The following is a 17,758-nucleotide window of genomic DNA, read 5'->3' as shown; positions in this document are numbered from 1 at the left end:
CTCTTTTTACGTAACAGATGACCTGAGATGATGCTGACACTGCTATTTCTCTTATTTTTAGATTTAAAGGCACTCCAATGCTGAAATACTTGGGAGTGCCCTCTATCGCTCAGAGTTCCCAGTGATTCGTCAAAATCTGAAATTAACTAGCGTCACTGGAGTTTGCTCTTCGCATAATGACATACAGAGTGGTAGACTGTCTGGATGAGGCGCATACACGACAGCAAAATATTCATTTCGAGAATCCAGACGCGGAGGCGGCGCATGGCTGGAGAAGGTGCAAAAGTCTAGTCCCCTTACAGCTAACTTGATTTACATTACGCTGACAGCTTATTATGGAATTATTGTGCAAAAAAAACATGTTGCCTACCACAGCTTTAATTATCTCCATTCCAAAAAAGGAATAAGTCAAACTCTTCGTGACTCTGGTTGCAGATTGTGCGTCATTAACCTCAACAACATCGGTCATTTTCCTAAGAGAAATGTCATCTGTGAGAATAAGGCTGAAATCCAAGTGCACTTCATTATTCACATTGAAATAAAGTGGAGCATGTTCATTATTAAATTCATGTCTAGTGTCTTACATTCTCCTTCACCTTTACAGCTCCTGTCAGGTCAGTCAACACTCCAGGAGAGCTGCTGTTCCCTGAAACTGCGGTCGATCAGTTTTAATCAGAGCGCATTTGGCGACTGGCTGAGGATGAAGTGTTCAGACTGATCTGTGGTCAGTTGATTTTGGCATCTTCCGCATCAGGAGTTTTCCAGTAAGCAGCTGGCGGTCAAAGCAGCTTGGCGGGAATCTATCCTTTAGCTCCAACACCTGGAAGAACAGAGCACTCCGAGCCTAACTGAGCCCGACTCAGAACCGCAAACCAAACACCAAAGAGCTGCCGATTTATCCCCTCACAGTTTTCTCAGTAATGTACATTTGGACCATAAACTTGCTGTTAATCGAAGATGTCAGGGCTGAAATAAACCCGAGATGGTTTGGCCTACACACCGATATGACCTATAGATGAGAGACTCATCCAGGAAGGTGTTGGTCTCTCTTCATAAGCGTTCTTTATACTTTATATGACATGAGAAAATAAATTAAGTCAGACTGGCACCATAAAGCAGCACGTACTGTATTTGCTGCCATAATTCCACAAAGTATAATAAAGTTGTATTAAAGTCACCAGAGATTTAACTGCAATACTTATTTCCGAGGTAATTCAGTGACTTTCCATCTGGAGCCGTGGTGAGGTCCAAAAGTTGTGGCGCTAGTTTCAGACCAGATACCTGCAGAATTCCCACCAGCCTCATTTACTCGTTGTATTTTGTGCTAATAATGAAGTGTAGACATCCAGAGACAACTAAACATGATTTATATGCATGTGGTCAATTAAAAAAAAAAAAATTATAACAACTGTTGTTTATTGAAGTGGCTGACCTGTCTCCATCCTGCCATTAAGGCAGTCTGAGCATTTCTTCATGCAACTGGTTTATACTGTATGTTAGAATGTAAAGTGACTTTTTTATTTCCTGTGGACGGCAGCATTAAACCTCTCAGTCAGTGTGTTTACATGCATGTTAAAAGTCTAATTTTACTCAGACTAAGATAATAATTCAGTTTTCTCAATGTCAAGCAAACACGTTAGGCCAACTAAAATCGAGCTAGTTAGTCGGACTAACATACAAAGGTGGGGAACAGAGACACATTTTTGTCCTTACTAATAATTCTATAAAAACCTTTCGAAAACATTTAAATTAAAGTGGGACAATGTAGTATTTTTAGCCTAATTTAAGGGCTTCGGAGCCATTGTGATGGTTAAATGTCTTGTTTTTGGGGAGATTGGAGGCTGTCTCCACTGGAAACCAGCCTTGCAAGATCAAGGGCCACCGACCGACCCTTCAGATGTCTTCATAATCAGGAGGTCCTGCAAAGTCTCGGGTCTTGCGAAAAACACAAATTACTTTACGGCTAAAGTGGCAGACAATGGATGGATGTTTATTGTGGTGTCGCAAACGTGTGCACTCCGAAGCTCTAGGGAAACATTGACCAATCACAAGAGAGTTCAGGGAGATTACGGCTAATTATATTTCATAGAAAATGAAGTTCTGTATAGGTAATTTATATGTATTCCATATAATTCTGTATTCATTTCCTCTGTATTGAGGAAATTGTCACAATACTCCCTCAACAACATAATGTGATGGCAATACTTCATGACCACTGCGAACGCAACTGTAAAACAAAGTGTTCTAAAGCTGTAATCTAAGATTTACAGTTTTATAGCGACGTGAACAGTAGCAGCGCCCACTGAGCTTCTGTGAGAAACGGCTGGCAGACTAACGAGCCGCTTTATGGACGACCGCCAGTAAAGAAACCTTTTCATCACACCGTGACCGTCTCCTGGGGAAGAAAGCGGACTAAAACGTACATTAGACATGTCAGGTGGTTTTAGGCCTTTAACGCAGCACACATCGGATTGACAGGCTGACTCCCGAATGGATGAATGGATTAAAAATGACCTAATAATACTAAAACAACTGCACTGTGAAATAACTGTGTTCTTGGACTGTGTTTTCTCAATCCCACCCTTCACTTGGATGCTTCACTAATGATGGTTTTAAGGTATAAATGAATCAAAACCTCTCATGCATACATGTATACGTGCAGAATCTGTGAGTTGATATACTGAGAGAAAAATCCCACAAAGGCTCATGTGTACAGAGAAGAATTCTAAAATACCACAATATTATATGATTATACAACTGCATATGAGAAGGACCAGCACACACACACGTATGCAGCTTTTTACATTAGGACAAGAGGATCAACTTCAATTCATTTGGACAGCCTGACCAAAACCTTACATTCCCATTAAGTAACCTAACCAGTTAACACCAATCCCTAAACTTGATCTAACGACAGTTTGCGTCTTACCTCTAACACTGGCCTCAATAATGAGGTTCTGCCTCATTAGAACCCAGCTTTATTCCCCATGAGGACTACTGGTCATGACGAGGTCAGTCTTTATACCAAAAGACGTCCCAAAAAGGTAACAAAAAACGCACATAAATAACAAAAATGAACATAAATACACCACTGGCTGTAACACACTGTACATTTGGGAGCGATTTTCTTTGTTTGCAATTTAAAACACATTCTAAGTGCTCCCTCACACATGGACACAGTTTTGGCGTGTGTACTTCAGGACCTTTTCTGGCTTACAAACTGACCTGGACCAGGACCAGTAGTCCTCATGGAGACCAAAACTGACTGTCTAAGTTGAGGTTAAGGTTAGTGTTAGGCTGTCCAAATGAATGGAAATCAATGCTATGTCCTAGGAAGAATAGCAACACAAACCCGCATGTGTGTGTGTATAGACAGTATCAGTCATCATGTAGAGTTTGGGACACCGAGGTTAAGGAAACAGTTGTCTCATTTATATGAAACACAATCTCTCTGAAGTCCACAAACAACACTCATTTACCTTCAATATATACATCACACACGCACGTGCACATGATATTACGCAAACACTCACACACACATGCATATGCCCTCTTAGTGTCACGGATAAACACAAACTTGAAATCTCAAAGCTGATGCCAACACACACACACACACAGAGGCGTGCATACACAGTGAATGAAATCAAGCTCTCATTCATCAGGGCAGGAGAAGGTCCAACAAGTCAAATAAACTGAGCGGGGGCAGAACAGTTTGCCCAGTCATCTGATATTAAATGTGTAACAGTCAGGACGGCCTTGCACCGACATCTGATACACAATATATAAAAGAGTCAGGAAGCCCAAGCTCATCAATGGCTGCATGTATGTTTTCTCTACTCCAGTGAGTGTCAACCCACCATTTTACAATGTAAACAAAGTGTCATCTTGTTTTCTTTTTTAAACCAGAGGAGACTATATTTGGATGAGAGGGTGGAGCTGGAGCTCAAAGAGAGCACATGACATCTGATGTCAGTCACACCATGGGCTCAGTATCTCATACAGGGCAGCCCATGGCCAAGTGCAGAGGGAACTTGGCTTATAAGGGGAGGATTGGCGGATGTGAGTCACCACCAGGTGACACCAAAGGGTTGCGGTGCCCGTGAGCAAGGTACCCAACTGGGCGCTGCCCAGTGGCTGCCCAATGCTCCTAATTCTAGGAAGGTTTCTCGTAGAGGATGGGTTAAAAGCAGAGAGGGCTGTCCCTACAGGGATAAATAAAAAGCACAAATACAAAAAAATACAAACCAGTGGAGTCGCCCCGCCCCCACCCAATTAACAATAACAATAATATTCTGCAAAAAAAGCTTCAAAGATGGAAGTAGAAATTAGAAAATTGAGGATTGAGGATCCCTCACTCTCAAAACTGAGCAGGATTTTGACCAAACAAATTGTGATTCTCAGCTAATCTAGACAAAAAATGTTCCTTTGAAACATCATGAAATAGTGAAAAATTGCTTATACCAATACTTAAAATGAGATGTTTAAATCTGCTGGCTAGTTTGTTAAGTGGTTCAAAACCAAAAGAAGCTGAGCTTATTGAATGAGATAGAAAAAAAGAATCAGAATCTGATGCATTTGCTGTTTTTTTTCAACAATCTACTTAAATTTATAAAGTTTTCAAAGTAATTTAATTGACACATTAATCCACTGATAATCATAATTGAATACAATTGCAACATGAGTGCTTTTTAATCGAATAATAAATATCAGCTGATTAACCAGGTAACTGTTAGTAGACGTGTTTGTGTTCGGTGATGATTTATCTCTGCATCTGCAAAAAACCTGAACGTGTCAGAGGTTACGACACACACACAGAAACTCCCCCGCTGATCGGTGTGTTTACAAAATGAATGTGAAGGTGCAGTGAGAACCTGCTATTAGGTGTAATGGAAATATGCTTGTAGCTATTACTAATGCAGCCTGTGTGTGTGTGTGTAGAGAGAGATGCTTTAAAGTGTCTGCTGAGCTCTGTGTAATTTACTACAGAGTGCGCTTTGTGTGTGTCCAGGGAGAGGAGTGAAGTCAGCGTCTCCACGGCAATATCTAGTCTGGAGAATCTCTTGATACCGGTGGGGGGGTGTTATGGGGCGTCCAGATAACTAACAGCTGGGAGACACACACACACACACACACACCCACACAGTCTGTAAGACTTCTAAAAAGCTCTCTATGCCGCAGCCAGAGGGAACTGGCAAGTGTGCGTGTGCATACATTAAAGGGAGGTACTTTCCAGTCTAACAGCGTACGTGTGTTTGTATGTGTTGCCTCTTTAGGATCCTTTTTTTGGCATAAACTCTGACCTTGTCAGGACCAGTAGTCCACATGGAGACACTAAGATTCCAACTGTCGTTAGATTAAGGTTAGGATTAGACATTGACTGGTTACGGTGAGGGTTCTGAATACTGCTTTCTTTAGGCTGTCGGACGACAAGGGACGCCAATGCAGTGTCCTAAGAAGAATAGCTGCACAAACCTGTGTGTGTGTATTTATATATCTATGAGGTCCAAAAAACGTAACACACTGTGCTTTTCGGGGTTACCCTTTTTTTTTATGGTTAGGGTAAGGGGCAAGGGAATGCATTATGTCAATGATGTGTCCTCACGAATATATAAAAACAAGTTTATGTCTTATGTGTGTGTGTTGGTCTATCCAGATGAGCAGGAGAGACAGAACAGATGCCTTTAAGATGTTGCAGCTTCACTAACCACAAACAGCTGATTTTAAAGATGTTGAATGACCCGAAATAACCTCAAATCATGTAGCTGCTACAAAAAAAAACCCCAACAGATTAGCACACTGTGATGCACAAACATTAGGTTTTTGATTAACAACACTCACGCAGGTGAGCTTGTCTACAAATGTTTTCAAAAGGAATCCACATGATTTCCTCCCTTCTGTGGTCCCTGCTAAGGACAGAAAGTGTGGCCTGTGTCATGTGGATGAGGTCGAGGATGAAATACATGTTCTATCAGTGCAAAAAAGGACTGTTTCATCCAAACAAAAACAACATACTTATAGCTTTCCAGCTGGCGTGCAGAGGACACGGTGAGGAAGCTGTCTGTTCTGGTGTTGTACACCAGTGGGCCGGGCAGCAGGAAACCAGGGAGGAATCTGCCGAAGGAGTAACTGTCCTGCTCGAAGAACATCAGCATCCCGTCCATCGACTGGATACACAGAGAGTGGTGACCTGAAAGAGCGGAGGGAGATGGTTCGGTTACTCTTACAGAGCATTTCACGTGCATGACACACTCACAACGGCTGATTAAAGAGCAGACAACGTGAACTAGACAACGCGCACTAAACTTCCTGTTCACCTGCAAGGCTGCTGATCAGACCCGGCATGGTGAGCCTCATCACATCCATTCTAATGGTCCTGATTAAGTGAACAAAACAGTTTAAGGCTCTTGATCTAACACATAAGCACCTGTGTGCATTTATACTATTACTTCATCCTCACTGGAGGGTCACTGATGAGGGCACTCCTGATGACATGGTGCTGGTGCTGTAATCATCATCACAAACAAACTGAGCCTGTTCTGGTCTGGTCTGCCTTTGGCCTGTTGTCTGTCGAGTGGTTGGCTTCAGCTGTGGGAAACCTATTAACATTATGCTTGAGCAAGATGGTGGTCTCTCTGTCTCTCTATGCTCTCTGTGGTTGGTTCCCTCAAGGAAGGCAGGCACCCAACAAGAGTTATACTGTGTTTCCATCATGGTACGGCTCAGTTTGGTACGGTACAGTATGGTTTGGAATGGTAAAGCCCTGGGTCGGGCTTGCTCTTTCGACCGAGAGCGCTACCTTTACTTGGTGGGTTGTGCCACGTCGTACCAGTGCGATGACAACAAACGCAACAACGGGCAACAATGGAGGACATCCAGCTAAAGAATGGAACAGTTGTGGTTATTTTGGTACTATTCCTAATGGAAAAAAAAAAATAGGTTCCGTACCAAATTGAACCTTTCCAAGTTAAGCCCTCCCATCTTTATTATACTTCTAAACAACACATAGAACAGACAAACTTTTTCACTTCACTTTGCTTTTCTCAGCTTGTAACACAAACGCAAAAGGAACCCGTCCACGATACAGTGTAGCAACAGGTGACGTGTCATGTTGCCAACATGTGCGATTCTTCTATCAAACTTTTTATACCAAGCACCACCTGAGAAGCTATTGAGCTCTCAATATCGCCAACATTCAAATACAGCGGTGTAAATAGTCTGAGCAAAGTCAGCTACAGACTTTTCACAAGAGGCGGATTTATTCCCAATAAAAATCTTGTTTATACAAACAGGTCTTTGTATAGTAGGCCTGTTTGTTACAACGTTACACAACTTTAAGGTCATGCTGAAAGCTTGGCTCTTTTATCGGGTCAAATTGGAAAACAACGCTAATCTGACCAAAGTAAAACTAAATCAACAGAGCAGACGTCAACACCTCTTGCAGTTTATACATGTGTGCACAAACGTAGAACTCAAGATTGAAGTCAATGGTTGAAGCAGAAAAATAACAATCATAATATTTGCGCAGGCCAAAATAACAGTGGCAATTAATTGTGATTCAGTTGAGGGTGCAAATGTTTTATGTGGTGTGGCCACCCTTACGTGTTCAGAGGCAATGATTGGTCATTGAGTGAGTACATACAGTTCATGAAGTGTTTGAAAAACAAGTCAAATTGACTCTAAATCCAGTGAGGAGAAGCAAATATGGGCAAAAATGCTCTCATTTGGGTTAGAAATCCAACAACAGCGCTTAGAAAATATTGCGGACATGAGAGTGTGCACCGACCAACTCCCGTTAAATAAATACATCAAACTTACAAAAGAAATATAATTTGGATAAACTGTTCAAGAAAGTGCAATTTGAGTGTAATAGGCCTGAACAATTTGAGGCAAATATCTAATTGCGATTTTTTCAACAGATACGGCAACTCTGATTTAAATTATGATATCATTTTATTTTAAAGTGAAGGTTCAGTTTTTCGCTGAGTGACAGATTCAAAATGTAATGGAGCATAACATGGGGATATTATCAAAATTTGAATATGGTTGAGAACTTACAAATATAGACCGTTTCCAACCATTTGAGACATTATTTTTATGATTTGCTAATTGCACCGTTGTGTCATGATTGACAGCTCAGCCCTAGAGTGTAACACTTCCCGTTTTATGACTTTGACCCTGTGACTGTGCAGTTTTTTAATTAAAAACTTTTTTGTTTTGTTTTTAAATATACAGGTAATGGTGATCCTGAGTGACATTCATGGCTTCTGTTTCATTTCAGCCATGAAGTCGTGTTGTGTAGTGAGGTGTGTTTCTCCCTCTGGCTAAATCTGATATCTCCATTAACACCTACACACACATACACACCTGGCTCTGGGTATTAAAGTGTGTAACTGTGTGTTTGTTAGGAAAGGCCTGATTTAGGTCATACTAAGCCCTGACACAGAGAAACACACAGGCCATAAAGCAGTGGGACTGTGCGACCAGAGAACTATAATTAGGCCTCAATGTGCTATTAAAACTCACACTGCCGTCAACTGGAGGTCAGGGACACAGCCACCTACAGCGCAACACACACACACATACGTATACACACACACACACACACACACACACACTCTCTACATCTATCAGTGAGGATTTAGGAAGAAAAAGCCGCACACTCCTACACTCTAATCCTGTGTAAACAAGTGTGTGTGTGTGTGTGAGTGATGAGTTCAGGGTGGCCATTAACACGCTCAAGGACAAGGTCTCTCACGCCGCAGACAACACCATGAGAGCGCAGGTGTGTGTAACGACACAATGTTTAAAAAAGAGACAACAATGGGGACAAAAAATGTGCATTAAAAAAAAAAAACAACAGATAAATTCTGTCACAGAAATCCAACACATCACTTTCACGGCATGGTTTGGATATTAAAGGAGCCGTATGTAAGAAATGTAAAATGGCAACAATATCATCGCTTGACGTTAAGGAAACATGTTTCACTGAAATACTAGTTTCACTAATAACAGATTGTTCACAACTGCAAATATATATGTTGTGGAAAAGGGGTTTAAGTGTTAAGTGGAATTGGTTCCTCAAACTACCTGGAAACCTGGTGAATCTCTGTAGACTATAAAGCACTCTTTAAAAGCAGGGGTCTCAAATTTAAATTAGTGAAATTAATTTAATTATTAACCACGGTGCATGTAGTCTGGTCAGGAGGAGGCCGGTAAAGTGAAAAAACTAAAAAACTAACACATTATGTCCTCATGATATCACAATAACAATATTTGTGACAATATTTCAAAAACGTTCCGGCCCTGCGCTGCTGACACATACACACAAACGCTCCCTCAGTCAAGTCTTACAGTATTGCTGGTCAGAACCTCTTTTCAGCTGAAGGACACAGCAAACAACATTTACATTACATTACATTACATTTAAATGTGTTGGGTTTATATATGACATAAGGTCACCCACTGTAAGAAGACGCTCTATTTAAATCCTGGTTGCACTGGGTCCTTTCTACATGAGGAGATTTTGTGTGTGTGTGTGTGTGTGTGTGTGTGTGTGTGTGTGTGTGTGCGTGTAGGGGGTCTTCACACAGATACTGAGGCTTAACTGATTCTCGAAAACGTCTATGGAAAGAACTATGTCATTTTATAGACAAAATAGAGACAATGATTAAATGCACTCTAATTAAATGCTGAACTATGGTAACTGAGGTTTCTTTCATTTATTACAAAAGTTTTCAATTTGCCTAGGAGAAAATATAGAATCTGACATGTATGAAGAATAAACTTGGCAACTAAGTGGAGTACCTAAATGATCAGTCTCCATTTCCACTGTAATTATACCAAATTACACACTTCTCTCCAAGATAATTTCACGTTCCTCCGGTTGTTCGACTCCAAAAACAGCTGGATACCCAAAAGAGTGGACCGTCCTCCCAAATAAACAACTTTGTGGATTTGTCAGGTGTCTAGCGGTCGTTTTCCACCTTAAAGACCTGCGCACGGGTCAAAACAACACACGGGCACGGCTGCACTGTATCATCAGAAATAAGAGAAGTGCACCATAGCGAAAATTAGAGCCAGGCCGAAACCGTAACATCAACGGTGCATGTGTAATTCCACACGCCCACACCCAGGTATAACGTGTCAAAGAGTCCAGTATGAGAGCGCGGCCGCTCAGACGCAGCGGAGGAAACGACGCCGCATTAGCGTCATTAATAAGACATGTTGAACAAGCACACATGAGCAGCCAACAAAGCACAGAGGCTGGCCGCACACTGCAGTGGGCACTACCTCGCCTCAGAGTGTGTGTGAGAGAGGGAAAAACACAAAGCAGAGTGTGTAGAAGTGTGTGTCCTAGTGCAGGTGGAGATCAGGGAGTGTGTGCCAAAAGGCCAAAAGGAAGAGAATTAGGGTTGTGGCTGGGGTACATCTGAGCAAGGTACTCAGCCACCATTGTTCCCCACGTGCTAGTAGTGTGTGTGTGTGTGTGTGTGCAAATAGAATAAAACTAAATTGTTTCGTGTCTGTGGGACGTCCATCAAAAGACCATTCCATGCTCAATGTGTGTGTGTTACCTATTTTCTGGCATAAAAACTGACCTTGTCAGGACTGGTAGTTGTCATGGAGACCAAAACCCTGGTCCTAATGAGGCAGAACCTCATTTCTTCGGAACTGGTTAAGTTTAGAGCTAAGATTTGAAATGTGGTTGAGGTTAAGGTTAGAATAATGCTTTTTCTTTTGCTGTCCAAATGAATGGAAGTCAAATAGAGTCCTAAGGATAGCATTGCAAATCTCTGTGTGTGTGTGTGTGTGTGTGTGTGGCCTGAATGTGACCCAAACCCAAAAGCAGCCCGGCTATTAGACCAGTATTAGTACAGAGCTGCTATTACAGCGCCTACAGCACTGCTAAATGGCTGCTATTATAGACCCATACACACACACAAATGTGCGCATATTCATGTGTAAGAGCAGACACGACTTGCAAAAACACTCCCACGCACATGCACTCCAGGCCTTCCGAAATCCAGACACTCAGTTTGAACACTGGAGAGCAGAGTGTGGTCACACACGGTCTGCTGAACAAACACACACACACGCACATCTACATAAACGGACATTGGGTTGGTCTGGCCTCGGAGCTGTGACCATCACTCTGTACTTGGTAAACCAACACACAAATAAAACTCCGGGGTGTGCATGTGTTTCTTTGTGGATGAATATAAGTATATCTGGTCTGTGTGTCTGCAAATCATTACAAGGAGGTGGTGCATGCATGTGTGCGTGTGTGTGTGTGTGTGCGTGCGTGCACTACAGCCAATGAAGTATAACATCAGCTCATTTTGGTGCAAAAATGGGTTGAGCACCAAAAAACAGCTCCCCCGACTGAGATGAATCCACACAACTCATCGAAAAAGAAAAACCGACCTCCTCTGTGATGGAGACAGGAATAAAGACAGTCGCGCATAAATCTGGGTTTGAAAGTGAAAACTCTGCCGCAGGTTATGTGAAGTCGTGCACCTAGATTAAGTCTGTAAATTGATGCTTTTGCTTAAACTTTTAAGCCTCTGTCAATGCTGCCCTTTAATTCCTGGACCACCGGAACACTCTCGACAAAAAAAACTAAAATTAGAGTTTAAAAAACAGTTTGCCTTTGAAATATTGTTTTGTGCAGCGTTAACCTTGAGCCTCGTCCTGAGGAGCTACGCCCCTGCACTGCCGAAGTGTCCCTGAGCAAAGACACTGCGTCTCTACCAGGCTCAGAGAAGCTGGACTTCGGCTGAACTCTCAGGCTCAGGACTGCGCTGGATAACTGGGACTTTCCCATCAAGCCTCATGAATTCATACAACTCAAGGTCCTGTACTGCCATCTAGTGGTAGAATTACAAGGGAGGAGGAGGGTTGCCATCAATTGTACAGGCTAGTAGAGGGGATCTTTTGAGCTATAATATTATATTATTATCATCTGTGTTAAGTATTTTATTTCTTTTGTAAACTGCACATTTTTTAATATATATAAAAATGTATATATATGTTTATACATATATATATAAAATATATGTATATATATATATATACACACATATGTACATATACAGTACATATATATATATATATGTATATATATGACTATTTAAACTCACAACAACACTATAAGACACACTTTAAGAACTTAACATATGTGGACACGGTTATCTATGTGTGGACTAGGCCACAGACAAGGTCAAGACAAGTCCAAATGAAGAGTGATCAGACAGGTTTCAAGACAACAAAAAACTTGTTACAGCCAAGACATTGAACCTTGAAGCAGATGGGCAGTAGAAGTGTCCTGTGTACCTAATAAAGTGGCTGGTGATTGTATGTGCAAGTGTGCCACATGCTGCTACACACACACACACACACACACACACACAGACAGAGCCATGTCAGATGTGGACAAATGCATCCATGCAAACCTCTAAGTATATGTGTCTTCAATGAGGACGGCATTTGTGTGTGTGTGTGTTACTTGGAGAACAGGACTGTGTGTGTGTGTGTGTGTGTGTGTGTGTGTGTGTGTGTGTCATATCCAAATTCACTGTTCAATGCAGTGATACTAGAAAAAAGCGTATGGGAAGCACACACAAAACAGCTTCAGGAACAAACACATACGCACACATGCCTTCAGAACATGCCACTGAGGTCGACACTGTTTTACCTATCAATCAAACACATGCACGTGTGCACACGCACACACACACTCTGCCAACATGGCGGGAAGGAAAGGTTCATGACGCCAAGCCACAAAGTTCAGTAATTTCTCCTCTAACTCACACACACACAACCTGACAATACAGCCTTTCTTTGACGACTTTTAACTATTTTCTGATGTAAAGGGGGTTCCCCGTGTGTGTGTGTGTTTTTCTTGGATTCTAACTACTTGAGGGCTTTCCCCGTTTGGTTTTTCCAAATGACGAGAGAGAGAGAGAGAGAGAGAGAGAGAGAGAGAGAGAGAGAGAGAGAGAGAGAGAGAGAGAGAGAGAGAGAGAGAGAGAGAGAGAGAGAGAGCAGCTACATGACCACCACCAAACCCACCCCCATCATTTTCGCCGATTAGAAACATTTCTAAGTTTCTTGTATTTGTCTATGTGCGATCCCTTTGATACGTAGCATTCTTTAAACCCACACTCCCACTCTAATATCAATGGGATAGTTCCGGGACAAAAGAAAAATGCTCAGTTTAGCATCTTAGCAAAAGTCTCACCTTATATAATCTACGTCAACTTGTAAAGTGTATGATATTTTACTGTATGAAGTGTATGAGTACTGTAACCCAGCATCACAGTGATGCTACCAAAAGACACAACTATGCAAGACCAGCCCCCCTGTGCTTTATATCTATATAACTTTTCTTCCTACAGAAGACAGAGCTGAACATGGGACAAAGCTTCTCCTGAAAAAGCGATGAGGTAACAAATAACCAGACATACCTGTAACTCCTCCAAATGTGCCATAAGTCATGTTGCAGGCTGTTCTTTTCAGGTTGTGTTCATAAACCAGCTTCAGCTGGTACTGGTCCCCATGTTCCACGTTCCCTGCAGTGCCTGATCTCACACACACACACACACACACACACACAAATATCTTACTGAGAATGGATGACGAAAACAAACCATCAAGTGTGAGGAGTTACAGGACACAAAATGGAAAAAGTATTTAGCTTCTCGTGTGCGTGTGTGTCTGTATTAGGCTGTGAGGACACGTTTTGATTTAAACCTATCTTTGTCAGGACATTTTGTCTTTTTGAGGGTTAGGACCAGGTTTTAGTGTTAGAATTAGGTCATCAATAGGTTTAGAGTTAGGGTCAGGGGCAAGGGGGGAGAATGCTGTACAACTAAATGTGGGTTGTGTACTTGTGTTTTCTACCTCTTCGGTGGTACCTTTGGTAGGAACAGTGGTCCTCATGGAAACCAAAAACTTGCCCTTGTGTGGCAGAACCACATTTCTGAGGAACTGGTTGAGGTGGAGGTCTAACATTTGAATTGTGGTTAGGTTAAGATCAGGGTTAGGCATTAACTGGTTATGGTTAAGGTGAGCGATAACGCTTTGTGGACCCCACACCTTTAAAAACCTGGTTTTAGGGTTGGAATTAGGTAGTAGGTTAGCGTTAGGTTTTGTTAGGCACTTAGTTCTGATTGTTAAGGTTAGACTAAGGCGCTAGGGAATGTCCTAAGATATAAAAACAAATCACTCTCTCGTGTGTGTGTGTGTGTGTGTTTGTGTGTGCATGTGTGTTATACCGGAGACAGAATAGACAGATAGTTTCCTGGGGTGGAGAACAGCCAGGTGAAGAAGGTCGGAACACCTGAAAAAACAACAAACAATCCGTTTATCGGCCATTTTTTTGTCGGTCACAGATTGTTGTATATGTTGTACAAAATTAATAAATACATTTTTTAAACAAAGAGGAAAGGTAACTGTCAGGTGTTTATGATCCACAGAAATCCTTTACCCAAAACTGAGCAAAACTTTGTTAATGGCTGCAATTTAAGATTAATTTAAATCTCGGTTGTATGTTGATTACTTTCTCAGTTTAACTGATTAGTTGATTTGCCCATTAAATATCAGAAAACTGCAAAATACTGATTTACACAGTAAAAGTGACATCGTCACATCATTAAACGACAGAATCGCTGTACGTTGAAAATACTGTCGTCATCACTTTTGACGCATCACATTGTGAATTACCCAATGATTCCTGACAATTATAGCATTAGTGTCTTTATAAAACACTTGATTTTGGAAAGAAACTGTGAGGAGAATGAGGTAACTATGTGATGGATTCCTGGTTTATTACAGTCCATTCAGAACCATGTTCTCACTGCAGCCCATACCTCATACTTGTACTTCAAAGTACTGAAAAACATACACACATTGGTTATGGCTGAGGTGTAAATGATGGTCTCATTGCTGCTGATCCTAGATGTTCACGTATTTACTTTGCCACAAACCCACATAAGCATCTGTCCACTTTGCTGGACCAAGAACAGATGTTGCCTTTCTAACTTTCAACCACTGTTTGTGATGTTTGTCTAGAGAAGAACAACAAGGGAGGAAGAAAAATGGATCCCACAAGATCCTACAACAAAAAAAAACAACACTCGAGTCAGTGCTGAAACAAAACCTGCCAACCTCAGTCTGCCCTGACAATATTTACAGCGTGTTCCTCTGTCGAGGCCGGCGTCCAAATTGTTCACCACCCTCTGAAAAATGCTGTGCCGAAAACCACAGGTAACTAAACACGACGTCTTCCAAATGGACTGATTTAGTTGGACTCTGCTGCCAGCGTGATGATACTGGGAAGCCTTCGAGGCAAACCACCGGAGCTTTTCCCAGAAAGCTCACTTTCAGGGAGGTTCCTGACTGTGCACCCACACAAAGCCAGTGGGAGGCACAGTGTTCAGACCAATGGCAAAAGTAAAAGCAGCGCCACCACCCGGCGTTGAGGATCAGAACCTATATTTTTAAGAGGTGATTTCAGACGTGCAGTGATTAACACTCTTGCCTTGGCAGCAAGAAGACCCGGGTTCGAGCCCTGGTTGGAATAAGGGCCTTTCTGCATGGTGTGTGGGTGTTCTCCGGGTTCTCCGGTTTCCTCCCACAGTCCAAAAACATGCAATATGGGGATAAATTGGACACTCTAAATTGAACATAGGTGTGAGTGTGAGAGTGACCCCACCTATCGCCCTATGTCAGCTGAGATGAGTCGAAAATGGATGGATGGATGGATGGATGGATGGATGGATTTCAAATGGAACTCCAAAAAAACATCTGGGAAATTGGGTCCAGACATTATCTGGACTTGTATGACGACCTCAGTGGGAGATTGTGTGCCACTATAATAGCAGGAGAGTGTTCAGAACATCCAGGTCAGAGGTGAAAATAGACACAATAGCATTTTTGAGTTTGATACCGATATCTCAAACTCGAGCATCTGCCGATACCGATATCAGTCCAAGATCTTTCAAACCATGAAGCTGTTCACAACACATTTGTGCTATTCCAAGTACATAATTCCCCAACTGTGTAACAAAATAACCCAATCAGTCCTCAAATCTGACTACAAAACCACCTCCAAAACATTTGGAGGTGGTTTGAGGACACACCTGGCCACATTCCTGTCCATGCATGAACACAATCCATCCTCAGGACATTTTAGAGACCACCTCCTCAGGTGACGTCCACTGACCTGCTGCAATTTCCCTGTAATTTGAAGGGTGTTTTTTTTACACTAATTAGCGCCAATATGTCACAATATTAATACTCGTCACGTTATTTATTTTCTGTAATAGTTCATGCTACAGCAGCGTGAGTAGGACTTGATTCACTCAGCTCCTCCTGACACTTTTTCCTCTCTCTCCACCTTTCACTTGTGCAGATTCTGACCGAAAAAAGTGTGAGTGTGAACCCATAACACGAGTTTTGTCCTCCCTCCACTGCATAAAACATGGAGGTCGTAATCTTTGCTCTTTGGACATCTTGCAATTTGTTGTTTGTAAACTTTGCACGGATTTGGTAAAGCTTGTAGGTTTTCGGCACCTGATGCACCTGTGTGCAAGTGTTTTAATAAGTTAAAGTTAGTTAATCCCCTTAGGGAAAGTATTCCGCTGCATTTGACCCATCCTAGAATTTGGAGCAGTGGGCTGCCACACTGAGTAGCGCCCGGGGAGCATTGGGAGTGGGGTACCTTGCTCAGGGGTACCCCAGCCCTTTTTGGCCGGGTGGGGATTTGAACCAGCGACCCTCTGGTCACAAGTCAAGTTCCCTTTCCACATGTCCACGGGCTGCCCTGGCCACAGGCTGCCCTGGCCACAGGCTGCCGCCCTGTAAATTAATGTTAATTTACATGTTCTGATTTTTTAGCTGCTGCTATTTTACGTCAGGTCTCCCTTGTACAATAGATCTTTGATCTCAGTTAACCTGGTTAATGTAATCTAAACTGGTTAAATAAAGGTTAAATAAAAAATAATACCAGGTCTGAATGGGGCTCATGGGTCAGTACAAAAAAACCCAAATTATCATTTTAAGATGTTTTCAGGCACACATCATTATTCATTATCTCAGGAAGGGCACAAGGTTCACTGTGTTCCCTTCCCTGCCAAGTTAAGATGGATTAAATTTGACTCTATCGTGTCACTGTCCCCACATCATTCCTTTCCTCTCATTATTCTCCTTCGTTCCCACTTTGCAATAACTTGGCTGTGAGGATGTCACTTAATCATCTTCACTGCCAAACAAGTCATTTTCTCTAACCTCGACTCAGAGGGGTCAAAAACAAAGCGGGACGGGGCTCTCGGGCTCTGAAAGCTATGCTAGCGACTCAGTGGTTAGCCTGATATTATGAGCAGAACTATGTTTGGACCGCTGGATGGCTGATAGATCATGATAAATCACGGGGAGGGAGAGAAAGTCCTGACATGGTGGTTTTGGGTTAGCGTGCACAGCAGCAAGGGAAAAAAAGACATGTTAATGTGGTGGTAAGTCGCAGCGGGGACTGTTGGTTTTTCTATGAATGAAAAAGCGGCGTGATGAGTTATGGATGGGTGTTTCTGCCTGGCAGTTTAAAGACAGGCTATATTATAAGCTATTCTATGAATGCTTATAATTCACACAAGGTCACGACATGGGGTTAAAGACGGACCTGTGATTAATTCTTGGGCAGGAGCGCACACATGTGACATAAACAGAGATATGGCTGTCGGGGTGGTCAGAGAGTCGCTGC

The 17,758-nt window shown here is 42.2% G+C and overlaps 1 protein-coding gene across 2 annotated transcripts in view; it reads right to left on the bottom strand.

Annotated features, from left to right (window-relative positions):
• bbs9 (Bardet-Biedl syndrome 9) overlaps positions 1 to 17,758 on the bottom strand; it is a 181,114-nt gene that overhangs the window by 157,930 nt on the left and 5,426 nt on the right. For both annotated transcript variants that reach the window (XM_044034472.1, XM_044034473.1), the window contains exons 4-6: positions 14,277 to 14,341; positions 13,467 to 13,580; positions 6,013 to 6,187 (exon numbers count right to left, since the gene is read on the bottom strand). In XM_044034472.1, coding sequence (XP_043890407.1) covers positions 6,013 to 6,187; positions 13,467 to 13,580; positions 14,277 to 14,341 — 354 coding nt within the window. The remainder of the gene's footprint in view (positions 1 to 6,012; positions 6,188 to 13,466; positions 13,581 to 14,276; positions 14,342 to 17,758) is intronic.

Source organism: Solea senegalensis, linkage group LG9 (genome assembly GCF_019176455.1).
Source record: "Solea senegalensis isolate Sse05_10M linkage group LG9, IFAPA_SoseM_1, whole genome shotgun sequence".
NCBI lineage: Eukaryota > Metazoa > Chordata > Actinopteri > Pleuronectiformes > Soleidae > Solea > Solea senegalensis.
Note: the sequence above shows the minus strand (reverse complement) of the source record. Positions and strands in the feature narration are given on the sequence as shown.